This window comes from Malurus melanocephalus, unplaced genomic scaffold, assembly GCF_030028575.1.
Source record: "Malurus melanocephalus ecotype Western Australia unplaced genomic scaffold, MMel_1.1 scaffold_511, whole genome shotgun sequence".
In the NCBI taxonomy this organism is placed as follows: Eukaryota; Metazoa; Chordata; class Aves; order Passeriformes; family Maluridae; genus Malurus; species Malurus melanocephalus.
This window is the reverse complement of record NW_026623743.1, coordinates 15276-31320: the sequence shown is the minus strand read 5'-3', so window position 1 is coordinate 31320 and position 16045 is coordinate 15276. Positions and strand designations below refer to the sequence as shown.

Genomic DNA, 16045 nt, shown 5'->3' with positions numbered 1-16045 from the left:
CCTGCTGATTTTGCAGGTGAGAAAGGTTGGGTTTTCTGTGTCCAGACCCCTGTAAAAGCAGGGTCTAGAGGAAAAGGACTGTTGTCCAGGCAGSAAAGGCGCAGTGTGGCTGGGGGGTCACCCACAGGAAGGGTGGGGGTCCATGCACAGGGCTTTGGGGCTGATTTTGGCAAGAACCTGCTGCCAGCAGTGCCAGGCTGTCCAGGAAGAGGCACCAGGCTGTCCAGGACACAACTACACAGAGAGATCAGTGCCATGGGTGCCTTTCCTCACTACTCCCACAACATTGCATCCTKCCCCCATGGAGTGGGGCACAGCTAAGTCTTTAAGCCAGAAATAAAAGCACTGCTGGGAACTGGTCAGAGCACAAGGACCGTGGCCAGACCCTGGTCCCTCTTCTTTCAGCAATCCTGGAGGAATGACCCCTGCAGTTCCTGGGTACCAGCATCCCTCCCTTATGGGGACTCGCAGCATGGGACAGTCCCAGAATGAGTATCTCAAACCCAGCCACCTCCCTGTGGTGGGAGATGCTCCCAAGCATCCAATGCCACCGGCTCTGCCAGGACAGCACAGGTGGCTCAGCTCCCAGCTCGGGGCCACCACGAGGGGAGGGAAGAGCCACTGGACACATGACAAAGGGACACGTCCCATTGAGGGCTGCAGCAGCCCCTTCCTCACACAGGTTTGGGGCAGCAAGGGCCTGCAGGGACATCTGTGTGCTCCTGCCCTGTTGGCATCACTGCCTGTGCTCTGCCTGCATCCCTGCCTGCCCCAGCATCCACCTGGGCACGGCAGTGAGGGCAAGATGAGRGCTCTCTGGTACCTCCAGCCTCACCAGGACCAGCCCCATAGCACCACACAGCCGGCCCTGGCTGGCATGGCRATGCCCTGCTCTCAGCCCGAGGGTTTGGAGTGCCTCTGCTGTGGCATCTGGCACAAGGGGCAGAGGAGGAACAGTCTCCAGATGGAGGAGGCGCAGCAGAGAGAGGCAGGCAGACCCACACAGACACACACACACTGCCTGGAGAGACAGCTCGAGGGCTCCYGCTGCCTGCAGGGTGACCCCAACCAGGTGGGAACCCTGGCTGCTGCTRCCCCCACAGCCCCATATTCAGGGCATCCTGGCAGAGAGGAAATCCCAGGGGTTTTGTGCTCACAGGCAAAGCTCCTCGCCGAGGATGGGGCCCTGCTGGCAGCAGCAGGCTTGAGGAGGGACACAGAGGACACGGGCGATGCAGCCGGACATCCGCTGCCCCCTGGGCTTACCTGGCACTGCCTCCCACCCTACCCCGAGCCCACCCCAGGAGAAAGAACAGAGCAACGCCTCACCTGCTTCCTCGTCCGTGTCTTCCCCGTTCGCAGCTTGATGTAGCGGGCGATCAGCTCGTTACGACCTGCGGGCAGAGCCTGGGGTCAGCCCGGGCAGGGCAGGCGGGGGGATCGGCCCGGACACCCCACTGTCCCCCGGCCGGGACACCCCACTGTCCCCCGGCCCGGACACCCCACTGACCCCGGCCCGGACACCCCACTGTCCCCCGGCCCGGCCAGGGTGGCGCTGCCAGGAGGTGGCGCTGCCGCGACAGTGTCGGGGCCACCTCGGGGACACGGAGATGGCCGGGGGTGGCCAGGGCAGGGCACCCACCCCTCGCCCCACGCCCCGCCGCGTTCGCCAGCCCCGGGGCTCCGAGGGAGGTGACAGCCACCAGGGACCGCCACCACAGCGCTGCCCCAAACCACAGACCCCCTCAARCCCAACCCAGCCCCCCGCCAGAGCCCACGAACCCCTCTGGGCAGCCACGCCCGCAGGGGTCCCGGACCGCGCCCCCCACCCCCGGCACCCCGCTTCCCGTTCACAAGCCGTGCTGGCCTTTCCACCAGTATTTCCTAACGTCCCGCTCTAATTCGAAGCAGAAGTTGCTTTTGCGCCACATTTCAGGGGCCAGCTGTGGCCAATCTACGTTCAAACGTCAGAGCAGCTGGGAGCTTTCTTCTCCCGGCCCCGGCCCCCCCGGCCCCCGCCGCCACCCCCCCGCGCCCCCCGCGCACGGGGGCAGCCAGGCACGCCAGATTTATTTTAATGGACCAGATGGTCGCGGTTGGAACTTGTCGAAATGCCCTTGGAGCGGGTTTCGGCTTTAAAAAAAAAAAAAAAAAAAAAAAAAAACCTTAGAAAAAAAAAAAAAAATACACCCCCCTCTCCTCTTCCAGCCCGATTGGCCCCCTCCCAGCCCCACAGCAACTGGGCCCTCCTGGGGGGACACACGCATGGGGACAGACAGGGCCAGGTGCCACGCAGAGACAGCTGCCCCTTGGGGTGCCCAAGCCAGGCGGGAGCTGGTGGGTGGGTGACAATGGGGACACCCCTCACACAGCCAGCACGGCACCCTGGTGTCACCCTGAAGCTCTGAGCACAGCTCCCACCCCTCCTGCCTCCTGGCCATCCCCTGTTCCGTCATTAACACCCCTTCAGGAGTGTCCTTTAAGCCCAGGTGAGGTGACACTCACAGAAGGGACCCYGCTGCTGAGCCCCAGCTTGGGGCTACACCTTCACCATCCCCCTCTGCAYGCCCTGCCCCTGAGTCCCATCCTCTCCCTCCCATATTCTGCCCGTGRGCAAGAAATTTAGGGAAAAATACGGGAAAGAAATGGGGGTGCCATCATAGTGGGGCAGCACCAGTCTCGGTGGCCGGTACCCAGGGCCAGGATGTCCTGCAGCCATCCCGCCTCACACCATGCCCAGGGCTGYCCCCTCGCAGCCATCCCTGTGCCCACGTGCCCTGTCCCTTGCCCCTTTTCCCTGTGATTCATCTGGACCGTGCCATTGCCTCCGAGAGGGCACGTCCTCCTCCAAATTACCACATTCCCCAAATTCCTCTCCCCTGACACCACCACGTGAACCAGTTGGACAGGCTGGGTTAAAAATAACCCATCCAGCAGCGAGGGAGCGCAGCAAGGCCCAGTGTGCCCCTGCTGGGTCCCGGCTCCCCAGCTCCCACCTGCTTTGCCACCCCCGCAGTGCTGGCACCAGTGCGGCCGGGACGGGCATGGCCACGGGCACCCCATGGAACCCCCAAAAAGAGGGAGGTGAAGGAGAGCAGAGGTGCTGGCACACCATTATGCTGCATGGCTGGCATGGCCMGTGCTGCCAGTGCCCCTGGTACCCTCGGCAATGCCAGCCAGGGGTCTTGGGGGTCCCGGYGGGGAGGTGCTGGGGAAGGTGGGGGGAGATGAAAGGCGGCCGGCAGGGGCTGCTGCCTCTTTAAGCAGCTGCCAGATGTCTCTGAAAGGCTGGAAAAACCGGTTGGGGCGTGCTTCGAAGGGCCAGGCTCCCGGCGGCACTTCAGCTATTCCCGGAGAAATCCAAAAAATGCACACGCTTGGGAAGCCCTGTGCTCCCCCGCCTCCCCCTCACCCCGCTCCTCCGCCAGCCCCCATGCCGTGGTGGGGGGCTTTGGCAAATGGGGTGGCACAGGGAGCTGGCACGGGCATGTGGACAGTGGCACAGTGTTCTCCACAAAGCCTGGTCCCTTTTGCCCCTCTCTGCTGGCACTGGGTGAGYGATTGGCAGGACAGCAGCATCCTGGGCAGGTGTGTTTTGGCGGCTGGGGACAGAAATGCCAGCCCTGGTCCTGCTGTCACCATGGGGTGATGGCAATATGGCAGCCTGTTCTTGCCTTTGAGGACACAGGCYCTTGGGGGTGACATCCTGGGAGGTGGAGGTGAGGAGGAACCAGTCCCTACCCTGGCAGGGACAGGAAGTTTTGAGAGACAACAAAAACAAGCTGACACCTCCAAAATCATCACCCCAACGAGGCTGACCAGCCCTGCTGCTGCTGCTGCCAATGAAGCAAACCAACCAAAATCTGAACAGGGTGCAGGCAGCTCAGGGTGGGCGGGCRGCCCTTGCCACAGGGCGCTCTGGCCACCAGGTCCGGTTGGGGAAGGTTTGGGGAGCGATGTGGAGGCACACGGGACAGGAGGGGAGGGCTGGGGCTGCCCCGGCCCCGCAGCCCCGCGCCCGCTCCCTGCCCGACGGCTTCACCAAACCAGTCTGTCCGGCACGGCCGAGAGAGGGAGGGAGCGCCAGCGCAGAGGGAGGGGACGCGGGTCACTGCCACCTCCCTGAGCCAGCTCCAGGATGAACCCGGGCCAGCTGCTTTTGGGGTTGGGGGATGCTCCAGGGTGAGGGTTTGGGCAGCGTGGTGCCTCCATTGGACCCCGACACTCACCGTACATCTTGCCCTCGTCGGAGAGGATGATTTTCCGCCGGCCGCAGGGTGGGTAGATYGCCAGCGCCTCCTGGAAGCTCTGCTCGATGTCTGGACTCCACACACCCTCGGCATCATTGTCCAGACTCTTGTCCATGCCGTCCTGGCCATCTTCCCGCCCCTCCCCGGGGCTGCCGCTGGCGTTCCAGCTGTTGGACGCTATGGTGCTGGCTGCTCTGGGCTCCGACCCCGAGCCCCCACGGACACGCGACAACCTGCTGGGACACAGGGGACACCTGTCAGACCCAAAAACCCTGGCTGGGGTGAAGTGACAGCATGGTCCCAGGTCTGTTCCTGGCCCTTGTCCTGTTCTCACTTGCACCCAGAGCAGCATCTCACTGTGCGGTATCAAGAGACACAAACTGGCTTTCCTTGGGGACAGAGCATGATTTCCATGAGTTCCCTCAAATCCAAGTCACAAATGACCACCCAGGATCCACCCAAATAAAGTTTAGGAAGGAAACTGCCCCTGCTACTGTATTATCCATACAAGGAACATGAGCACATGGTGTTTATGGCTGACACCTCGGGACAGAGCAGCAGCAGCTCCAGAGCCAGCGAACCCTGACCCTACAGCAGCACCCACAGCCAAACTGCAGTCTCTTTGGGCAAGCTGGCCCAAAAAAAAAACCCCAGGCCCCAAAACCCCTGCTCCAGCACGCCTGGCAAAGGCAGAGCCGGGATTCGAAGGGAGATGCTGAGCAGCTCCAAGCCAGACCCCACTAATGGGAACCAGGTGGCCAGAGCTGCCCAGCAGCCCTTCCCCTGGTACCAGCAGAGGCCCCCCACCCTGAGGATGCTCAGCTGGGGCCCGGGGCCTTCCCCAGCTGGTGGGTGATGCTGGGGAGCCTTCAATCCTCCTCCTCTTCCTCCTCCTCTCGCCCAGCTCCCAGAGCAGCGTTTCAGTGTTTTGCAATAACATGTTTGGCGGCAGCTGCCGGCGGTGGGAGCRGAGAGGTGTCTCCTGCGCCGCCGCGCTTCCCGGACGGGCTGGGAGTGTACAAAGGTCTCCGGCACAGACATCTCCTTTTAAAGGAACTGCTGAGCCCGCTGGCTCAAGTGCGCTGCGAGGCCTTGCTGCCTCTCTCTCTCTTTTTTTTTTTTTTTTCTTTTTATAAAAAAAGAAACTTAGCCCCCCCATCCCTCTCTCCCTCGTCGCGATGTGATGTCAGCCCCTCTGGTCCCGCCGCCCGTCCCTGCCCGCGTCCCCCCCGCCGCCGCTCCCCCTCTCGCCGAGCGCTGTGGCCAAATAAGGAGAACTGGATTGTAGGATCGAGCCAGCCGGCCAAGGCAGGGATGGCGGCGGCGGTGCCGGACGGGCCCGCGGCACTCCGGGGCCCATGGCCATGCCAGGGGCTCTGTGGGGCAGCCCTGGGGGCGGTGAGGGGTCCAAACCTGGCAGGAATTGGGGATGAGAGGGCAGGGGAACACCAGGGCCAGCAGTGCATAGGGACAGCAAGGGTGGGTGACATAAGGGGACAGGCCAGTCACTCTGCATCCCAGGGGGGCACCGACATTGGGGTGCAGCTGCCTGGGTGCCTCACAGCAGCCCAAGACCCCCTGGCAGCACAGRACCCCCAGATATGGGGGAACCTGAGACTCCTCAGCCCAAGACCCTGCAGCCCACAAAGACCTCAATGGTTTCAGGCCCCACAGCAGCCCAGTGGCAGCCCCAGACCCCACAGCACAGTAGCAGCTCAGAACCCCCAGCCTCAAGATATCTCAGTAGGCATGGACCCTTCAGCCCAGTGACAGTCCAGGACCCAGCAGCATCCACCACCACGGGGCTGCCATCAGCTCACCCTAACAGGGGAAAGCCCCGAGACCTGGTCCGGAGCATAACTTTACAGAACTCACCAGACCCCCTGCCCTCCCCGGCTGATCAGTGYTTTTGGGGCCAAGGCCGCAGCTATAGGGCCGAGAGCAAACGCACRGGGCTGGCTGCAGCACTGCAGGCAGCGTGCCCAGTGCCCTGGGTCACCGTGCCAGGCGCTGCCCGCACAGGCTGGGTGACGGCTGACCCTGCACCCTGCCGGTGACACACGTGTCCCCCTCCCTAGGAGCTCCCCAGCCCCCTCCCACCCCACTCCCCCTCCAGCAGGGAAATCCCAGCCCAGCCTTTTCAGGGAAGCTGGGAGAGGAGGGAGGGTGATGCTGGGGCCCCGGCCAAGGTGCGAGGAAGCAGCTCCTCCTCCTTCTCCTCCTCCACCGAACCTGCTTTTGGCCAGGCGAAGCCATTGGATTTCCTGGAGGGAGGGTGCATGCACCGCACCGCGCTGACGCAAGGCACGGCCGAGTGCCGCTCCACCCTGCCCTTACAAAACACCAACAACAGCAGCAATTAGGGAACCGGCACGGCTGGCCGGCCTGCGGGGACCGCGGCCAGACCTGCTCAGGGCAGCCAAGGGGACCGGACCGGCCAGAAAACACRGCACTGCCTCCCAGCTGCTCCCTCCCTTCCCAGGAAGACCACCCTTCCCACAGCCCAGGACYGCTGACCCACATCCCCAGGGGATGCTTGCCCACTCTGAGGATGCTCACCATCCGTGAGCAGGGATGGTCATTGACACCCACGCCAGSAGGGTGACCCCACATCCAGCTCACACGCCCCTCTGCACCCTGAATTTTGGGGAGACACACTGCAGCCCACAGCTTTAGAGGGGGCTGCACCTTTGTGAGGTCCCCCATGGGATGTGGGGCCCACAGCAGGCAGAGGGGAGGATGCCTCCAGGGCAGCCCTTATCTCCCTGCGAGGTCAAGGCTACGCCAGGAGCCTGCGACGGTGTTCCCACGGCTCCTAGAGCTTGGCCCCAGCACCACGTGTGAGAGAGGAAACCTGGGGCTTGAGCAGGCAGCGGGGCTGCAGGCAGCTACCCTGCTGGGAGAGCTGCTTGGGGCTGGAGACTCTGCTAAACCAATGGGAACCCTCTGAAAACCCTGCAAAAGCAAAGGTGTCAAAAGGGAAGGGTGCCTGAGAGATGGGTGTTTGTGGTGGCTGGGGGAAAGGAGATAGTTTGGAGGCAGAGTGTGTGGTCAGAAAGGCACAGTGGGTGCCTCGTGAGGGTCAAACCCCACAAACAAGGTGCTGCTGGATCCAGCACAACCAGCTGTGATAGGGATCGGGTCAGGGGTGCACAGGGTGGCACAGAAGAGTGCATTTGGGGCTGGGAGCTCGAGGACATCGTGACACAGGCAGAGGTGCCTGTCACTCCCTCAGAGCCCCTGTGCACCCGGTCCTCATYTCTGTCCCGTGCTGCCGAGCTGGGGGATGGCATATTCCTCTTCCCCAGCATGGTCAGCCCCAAAATCATCATCCCATCTRGAGCACCGTGAAGCACAGCCCTCGCACTGCCCCAAACCCTTGTGTCCCGCCCAAACTGGGACGGGGGTGGTGGCTGTTGTCACAGCATCTCCCCAAACCACCTGGGATAGAGGGMACGGTGACTGGCACTTGCTTCACAAGGGGGATTGCAGCACAGCGTGTCCCCAGCTGGCACCACCCAGAGGGACAAAGGTGTGGGACAGCAGCTCCGAGGTCCCCTTCTCACCCAGGGCTCCCCCAGCCCGTGGTGGGGGACATTGGGACTAAAAGACTCAGCAAGAGTGCTGGGGACACTGCAGAGGCAAAGAAGACTGCAAAGACACAGAAGGGGGTCCAGCTGCGTGCTGGCTCCATCCCACCTCCCCATGCAGGGGGCCCAGAGCAATCCAGCCCTTCTCCCTCCCCCCCTGCACCCAGACCCCACGGCAAAAGGATAAAAGTTCACGACAAGCCTGGGCAGGATCAGTAGAGAGCAGCTCAGCGCCGCCCGCACCAGCCCTGGGGGAATCAGAAGGCTGCCATCACCCCCTCCCTGTCACCACGGCCGGTGGCACCCACACTCCAGAGCAAGGGGGACACGAGCCCCCATCGTCCCTAGCGCTGAGCATCTCTGCAAAACCCCAAAGCTGAGGCTCCAGGGCACCCCAGCTCCTGCATGTCCTGGCACACTGGGGCTCAGTGAGAGCCCAGCTGGGGCCTGGTACAGGTGGGGATTTGTAGGAAGGCTGAGGCTTTCCTTACTGTGCCCCTCATTTCAGCCAGGAGAGCACCGGCTGGGGGCCGTGTCCCTGCTCCTGCCACTCCCCACCTGATGACACGGCCCAGAGGAATGCAGCCCACACSGTCACAGGGCCATCAGCTCTGCAGAGCCCCTTGAAGGGACCCCAAAAGCTGCAGAGCTCCCRGGGGACACCAGCAAGACCACAACACACTGGGGAAGGTGTTGCCCGCTCYGCTGACACCCCCAGCGCAGTGCACAGAGCGGGATGCTCCTGGCTCTGCCAAGGATGACCCTGCAGCTCTTCACAGGAGCCGCTGGCACCTCACCCAGGGACTCTTTGGGGACACCCTGCCCCATTTTCCGCAGGGTAACACCATCCTGGTTGGCACATGGCAGTCCCAGGGAGAAGCAGAGCTGGCCGAGGCGGGTGGCAGCGGCCGAGCAGGACACGGCGCGGCGGGAGGGCGGCGAAAGGAGGTTTGTTTACATTGCACTCCTCTTCCAAACAGCTCTCAGGCTGTGGTGAGGGATTCCCTGGCTCCTGCAGAGAAGGGTGGCCACCCTGCTCTCTCCCACCCAGGTTTGCACCTCCTGACTGGCCACGTCCTCTCCAAAGGGTGCCTTGGCACGGTGYGGGGACCCAGGCGGTGGCAGAGCCCCCAGTGCACCAGGCCAGCTCCCCATGAGACAGCCCAACTAATTTCCTCCCCTCTATCACTTCCTGTCCCTTCCGGCTTGGCGGGCGGCTCAGGAAGCAATCGGAGCAAGGAAACCGCAGGAAGCCACGTGGCAGCATCCCACCAGGGTCTGAAGAACGGCCAGGGCTGCCCCGGGCTCCCCATGCCCCTCAGCTCCTGCTGGACCCCCGCAGCCAAARGGTCCCCCAGCTCCCAGCAGAGCCCTGAGCCCCCACCTGGCAGGGATGTGGCTGGTCCTCGCTCAGCAGTGTGAGCTCGAGGGATGCTCAGACCCCTCATCCCAGAGCGCTATGATTGAACAAAAAGAAATCGTGAGCGATTTGCTCCCAAAATATTTGGGCAGGGAGGAGGAAGGGGATGAGGCAACGGCAAGCCACAGCTCCCTCCTAACGGCAGAACTGCAGGCATCCAAAACAACCCCTCCATCCCCTGCTCTTTCCCCAGTCCTGGCAGGGTGGCAGAGCTGGGTTTCRGCTTCTGGAGGACCTGAGCCGGTTTTGCTCGAGTCTTGAGGCTCAGGACCCGAGGGCAGAGGACAGACGGACACTGTAACCCAGCGTGCCTCCCTGGCCCAATTACGCTGCCCTGCCCAGCCAGGACGGGGCGTTTCACCCAGCAGCGCATAAATAGAAAGCTTTTAGAGCATTAATTGCTCTCTGTGTTATGAAACGAGCTGGAGGGAAACAACAGGGTTGGAGTTGCCTGCTGGGGATGGGCCACCCCCGTGATGTCTCGTGACACCCTCAGTGCCAGTGGCACAGCCAGTGCTGGACATGGCACCCACTGGGGACCTCTGAATTTGCCAAAATCCATCCATCCATCCATCCATCYATCCATCCTAGGCTGTCTCCCACTGAACATCCCCTATGGATGAGCTTGGAGTGGCCAACAAGTCCTGAGTCCTTGGGAACTCCAGCTTGTCCCAAGGGGAAGCCAAGGATTTCTGATGTCAGAAGGGCACCAGGGAAGCCTGGGTCAGGCAGTTCTGTGCCTGCATTGGGACAGGATCCTACCCTTGGGGCCAGCCAGACATCCCAGGGATCCCACCAGCCYTCTGTCCTGCTCCTAGGAGGAAAAATGCCTCCACATAAGAGCTCCCAGCGCTGTTGACCCCATTTTATGCCACAGCAGCAGGGCCAGGGAAAACGTCTCCCAGGGGACACCAGCTACCAGGCAAGGAGGAGGAGGAGGAGGAAGGCTGCAATGAATTTCACACCTGCCCCCAGCCGCCTCCGCCCCCGTGAAACCCAACCCTGCCCAGGCAGCAGCTGTACCCACTGCCCATGCTGTGGCATGGGGTCAGCACTGACACCCACACTCACAGCTCCCAACCAGGGAAACCCACTGGGTTTGGGGGTGGCAGAACTGATGGGGGGGATCAGCTCCTGAGACCGGGCAGGGGAGCTGTCAGGCATTACCATCCCAGACAAGACATGGAGGTGACCCTGCCTGCCAGAGTCTGGCACGGAATGTGACACAGCACTGTCACCTGGCCACTGTCACCCCTGTGAGCAGGGCTCACTTCCCTGTCCTCCTGCAATGAGCTCAGAAATCTGGGGCAGTGCCCAGCTGAGGTCCTGCAGGAGTTGCGACAGTAGGTAAAGCCTGCCCTGCACAAACCCCACCAGTGACTTATTCCCAGAAAGGGATATTTTGATTTATCACCATTTTACTGCCGACACCCCAGACAATTCCAGCAAGCAAATCCTTGTGCATGCCAGGAGCATGCTGGRAGCCCATGGCAGTTCATCGCCTTCTCCCAGCATCTCTCACCACTGCCCAAGCCGAGAGCTGGGCACAGCGACTCCAGCTCCTGCAGATTGAAAAATTGCTCTGGAATCCTTGGAGAGGAAAATTGCTAAAAATATATGAAGGCAATGTTCATGGTAAAAGAAGGAGCTCCAGCGAGGAGCGTGGCCCAAGAGCACCAGAGAGCCCAGCACAGTGTCCTAGACCCCTGCCCAGCACATTGATGTCTAAATATCAATCCTGACAATCCTGCCACCAGGCAAGGCTCTGAGGGGACACAGCAGCCACCTCATACAAGAGAAGCCCAAACTCACGCCATGGCTGGGCACAGGTGCTGGCAAGCACAAAGCCGGGACACCCTGCCCAACTCATCYGCAGAGCGTGCGGGCACAAAGCCGGGCAGGGAAGAGCAGGGTCTCGGAGCAGACCTTCTCTCCCGCACCGCCAAGCGCCCAGATCTTCCTGCTAATAAAAACCCGACGCTCGGTTGGGTCGGGAGCTCGCATGCCTGCGTGCGGGTGTGCTTCTTCCTAAACCCGAATTGCCTAAGCCGGCGGGGGGGAGGCAGGAGCTGGCTGCCTCTGGGGGAAGGGCGGGCGGCGAGGAGCTGGCATGGGAACGGCAGCCCATCCTCCACGCACCCGCGCCGCTCCGCGTCTGTAAACTTTGAACATCTTCCGGAGAGAAGTTAGTGGCTATTGTGAACAGCTGGATCTAATTTTACGAGGAGCGAGGAGGAGACAGTTGTGGGGAAATAATAAGGCTTGGCGCTCCCAGGCGAGGATCCCCGAGCCCGGCCAGCCTTCCTGCCTCCACCGCACTCCGCCGGGGGAGCGCTGGCGAGACGGTCACGGCGAAACTGAGGCACGGAGCGGCGCGGGGCTCGCCCGCCTCCCGGTTAATGCGAACCGGGAATCCGGGGCTTTGCCCCTTTGTGATTCCCCGCACCCATCGCCCCTCCAGCAGCCAGGGCATCCGCGGGGGTATGGTTTTTCCTCAGAGCAGACAACGGCCCCCTCGCCAGCTCACGGCAGCATCTTCAGAGCCAGGGTCACCCGGAGCTCCCTCTCGATGCTCGTGGGCACCGCGGTGCGAGTGCGACACCTCCCTCCAGCCGGCTGCTTCCCATGAGGCTCTGCCCACCTCCTAAAATTAGCTGCAGCCCTGCTGTCCCCTCCCCGGCCACCCCCCGCAGCCCGGGGAGCTGTGCCAGCACACGCTCGGGTCCGCAGCGCTCCCCGGCAGCCAAGGGGGAAGGGGACCAGCCAGCCTCCTCCATCACTCACACCTCRCCTGCCACCCGCCAGCGCCTCCCGGGAGAAGCGCAGCCCCGCAGTCACCTCTGTGCCTCTGGCTCGCAGCAGAGTGCCCGAGGGCGAGCTCCGGGTCGGCTTTACAGAACAGAGACCCGGCGCAGCTTGTGACACACCCAGCACCCCGCTGGGAGGGGGCAGCGGTGGGCACGCTGGGTTTCGGGGCTCCCGCTGTCTCATGGCAACACAATGAGGGGCGCTGGGGGCGTTGGAGCATCACATCTGCTTGGGAAGGGATGGGGGGACGTGTTCYGTCGGGATTTGCGCTGCCAGGATGGGACGTGCCTCGTGGGATCAGCGTTTCCCCGAATCCTTCGCCCACAAGATCCCGTCAGAGGGGCCACTGCAGAGCCCTACGTGAACACTGTCACCAAAGGGCCACCACCAGCTGCCAACCCCGAGAATGAGACCACGGGGTTCACAGCCTGTCACCTCCCAAGGGCTCAGCCACATGAGCTCACCAGGAAACCCTTCCATGAGCTGCACGGGGAGCCCGAAACRGCAACCAGGACCACATAAGCCCCTGCTCCCACCATCACAGCCAGGCCAGCGGCTGACCGGCACCACGAGGAGGTTTTTTCCGGGGCCCCTCGCTCCCATCTCACAGRAAAAGAACACCGAAGCAGCGGGAGCTGCAGCAGCATGTCCAGACCCGCAGCAGGATCCGGACGTGCGTTATCGCGGAGCGGGGGCCGCTCCTGCTGCGTGCCCGCTGCAGGCTGGTGCGGGGCATGGCCCCGCCGGCTCACCCCATCATTACCTTCCCTCCCTCCCTCTCTCCCTCCCTCCAAAAAAACATTTCATAAGTCGCCACGTGACGGTGGCAATAGCGAACGCCCATGCGCTTCAGGTGTCTGCCCCAACCACAACACGCAGGTGCCTGGGCTCGGCCGCCGCGGCTCCCGGCCTGGCCCCGACCCCAAATAACACCTTGGACAAACAGCTGCGGAAGGTCAGGGCACGGCCTGGCCGYTCGGCAGGTCCCCCGCGGATGGAAGCTCCCAAAATCAGGGGTATTTGGTTGTATCCCTTCCACCGACAGCGCTCAAGGCGATGTAAACACTGTGGGTGCCCCGCCAGCCCCGTGCCATTGCCAGCAAGGATTTAATGAGACAGGGAAGCTCCTAGAGATGGGATATTTTTCGGAAAGCATCGGTCCAGTTCAGTGATGGATGGAGAGATTCCAACCTCACAAAGAGCCCCAGGATGGCTCTTGCCACGCAAATCTCAGAACCCTTGGTTAGGGCTTTGTATCCCCTTCTCCCCTCTTTCCCTCCATTTTCCACTCCCACAGCAGAAGAGGTACTAAGGCAGGAAAACACCTTTTTTTYCCTTCACCAACAGCCCAAAACTGCCCATTCATGCCCTTTCTGGCTGCTGCGTGCCTGCACCCAGTCTCACCACCGAGCTCACCTGCCACTGGCCTCGTGCTCTCTGTGTGTTTGATGGGAGCTGCGCGGTTACTCGCTATTTAATACATTAATTATAGCTGATTACCGCTGCCGCCCCCACCTCCTCAGTGCCATGACCTGCTCACACACCGCCGGGAAAGGCTCCTTCCTTCGGCACCGCGCCAGGGCCACCGGGACTCGCCTCCCAACCCACTTGGTGGTGGCAAGATGGGGATTAAAAGGCGATTAAAAGGAGATGCTGTTTCTGATATCATGATAAATAGCCACGGTGAATGGAGGCAAGTCCCTTTTATCGATGGAGCTGGAGGATTCTGCCTTGTAGGAATGGGATGTTAGATGTGGGATGACTGCTGGAGGGTTATGCTGTCCCAAACACCCCARTTGAAGCATCCCCTACTCTGAGTTGCACCCCAAAGTCGCAGGCACCTCAGGCAGAATGAGATTCCTTGAAATACCTGGTGCTGCTTACAGAAGGTGGCTGGACCCGCTGCTTTCAAAAGGTTATTTCTGTTAGGAAAGCCAGTGTGGTGCCAGCTGTGGGGAGGTAGCTGGGTGCTCGAGGTCCCTGGGAATGGTGTCCCCCAGTGTTACCCAGCTGGGAGGTGGAGCTGCTCACCCCACAACCATCCACAGCCCCTTCCCATGGCAATGCTGACCCTGTAACACACCAAATCCAGYGCCTTCACCCTGTGGGACAGTCATGTTTGTCCACTCTGGTGGGCAAGTGCTGGGGCACTGCCACAGTGACTGCYACCTGCTCTGTCACCAGGGTCCTAGCCTCTCTATCCATTTCTCTCCTGGCTTCACCACTGAGTGGCCTTGGTGAGCCCTCACCCCTAGCCCACTTTGGGGACCCTCTTCCCCCCATTCTCATGGGAAATGACCCCCACAGGGTGTGGGCTGTGGGGCCACGGAGGCCCCAGGGCCAGTGGGTGCATGGGGGACTCATAGCCTGACAAACCCTGATTCCCCCTCAGCATCACGAGCGCTCCGATACTGGGGGGAGGCTGGCAGCCCGGCTGGCAGGGCCCCCCGGCGCGGCTGGGCACTGCCAATGCCCTGACTCACGACACGCACGTACCCGCGCGGGGTAAAGCGATAGGAGGGGACAGAGGATGCCGGAGCCCAAAATACCCCRGCGTGCCTGACACAGGAGATTATCGCTTCGCTGATGGGACGATCGCCCAGCCCGGCTTGTCTCGGCTCCCTGCAAAGCACCAAAACCCCCCAAAATCTCTGACCTCACCTTTCCCTCTGCCACCCCATGCCAACCACCCAACAGCAGTGAGCGGCTGTAAGGTGCCCACCACTCCAGCACGGCCACTGATACCATTTCCAGCTGGTTTCTCCCCAAATTGGGGTTTTTCTCAGTCAACAGAAGCCAAATGCATTGTACAGGGCCTGAGCAGTTTCGGGGAGTTGGAGGCGGGTGGCTCTGCGAGGGCTTGGCCGTATTTTCCTTCCAAGGGGGTTACGGGGAAAGAAAACAACACCAAACCCAATGAGGGTGTAAAAATAAAATAATAATAATAATAATAAAGATGACACACTGCTGAAAATTATACATCTAATTGCCGCCTTGTTAGCAATGCACCCYTATGACGAGGCACGAAGTGTTTAGCATACACTCAGTGCATGGTCATCCCCTACATGCGTGTGACACACATGTAGCGTGACACGCGGGTGATCCCGCACCTCAGCCGGGACCCTCCCGCTCCCGTTCCCCGGGGGGCTTCGGCCGGGGCGGGCTATCCCTGTCCGAAACGCCCGCCCCGAAAGCTCCCGACGTGCGGGCACAAGGCCCCTTTGTCACCCCGGGGATGCGCCGCGGGGAGACTCGGCCCGGACCGGTGCGGGGGCAGAGCAGCCCCGACGGGGCGGGAGCCGACGAGGGGGGAGTGAAACCAGCCCGGCTGTGYCCCCCCGATACACACACCCCATCGGGGGGCGTCCAGGAGAGCCCCGGGGGGAGGCACCGAGCTGCCGGCTGCGGGGAGACGAGCGCTGCAGCCACCCCGCCGCCCCCCGCCATCCGCCRGGGCTCGGGGCAGGCGGAGGGCTGCGGGCCGGGAGGAAGGAGGGGCTGGAGGAGGAGGAGGAGGAGGCGGAGGAAGGGGGGGTTGGGAGTCTSTTCCCGGCGAGCGCTTACCTGCTCCGTGCTCCGGAGGGGCTGGGCCGGCCGCGGGTGCCGGGAGCGGGGCCGGGGCCGGAGCGGGGCCGGGGCCGGGCCGGGCCGGGGCGGGCGGCAGGAATGCGGGGAGCGCGGCGGGCTCCCGGGTCCGCGCACGGAGCCAGGCGCAGGGACGGGAAAGTTTATGCGAGGGAGGAGCGGAAAGTTGGGAGTCAATCAGGAGGCGGCGGGGCCGGGCCGGGCCTCCTCCTCCTCCTCCCCTAACCTCCTTCTCCTCCTCCTCCACCTCCTCCTCCTCCTCCTCTTCCCGGCCCTTCCTCCCGCCCGACCCTCCCGACCTCCCCGTCGGGGCAGCGGGCGCTTCCTTTCCACAGAGAGGTTTTTTTCTAGGGAAAGGGCGGACTTGGAGTTCGGTTCGGCCCGGCCCGGCC

General features: G+C 62.5%; 1 protein-coding gene across 4 annotated transcripts in view; it reads right to left on the bottom strand.

Moving 5' to 3' along the window:
• TEAD3 (TEA domain transcription factor 3) overlaps positions 1-15745 on the bottom strand; it is a 23215-nt gene extending 7470 nt beyond the window's left edge. For 2 of the 4 annotated variants that reach the window (XM_057381457.1, XM_057381460.1), the window contains exons 1-3: positions 15633-15745; positions 4230-4486; positions 1330-1394 (exon numbers count right to left, since the gene is read on the bottom strand). In XM_057381457.1, the coding sequence (XP_057237440.1) occupies positions 1330-1394; positions 4230-4365 (201 nt within the window). In that variant the 5' untranslated portion in view covers positions 4366-4486; positions 15633-15745. The remainder of the gene's footprint in view (positions 1-1329; positions 1395-4229; positions 4487-15632) is intronic. The other 2 variants (XM_057381458.1, XM_057381459.1) reach the window with 2 other exon arrangements.
• Positions 15746-16045: the final 300 nt, after the last annotated feature.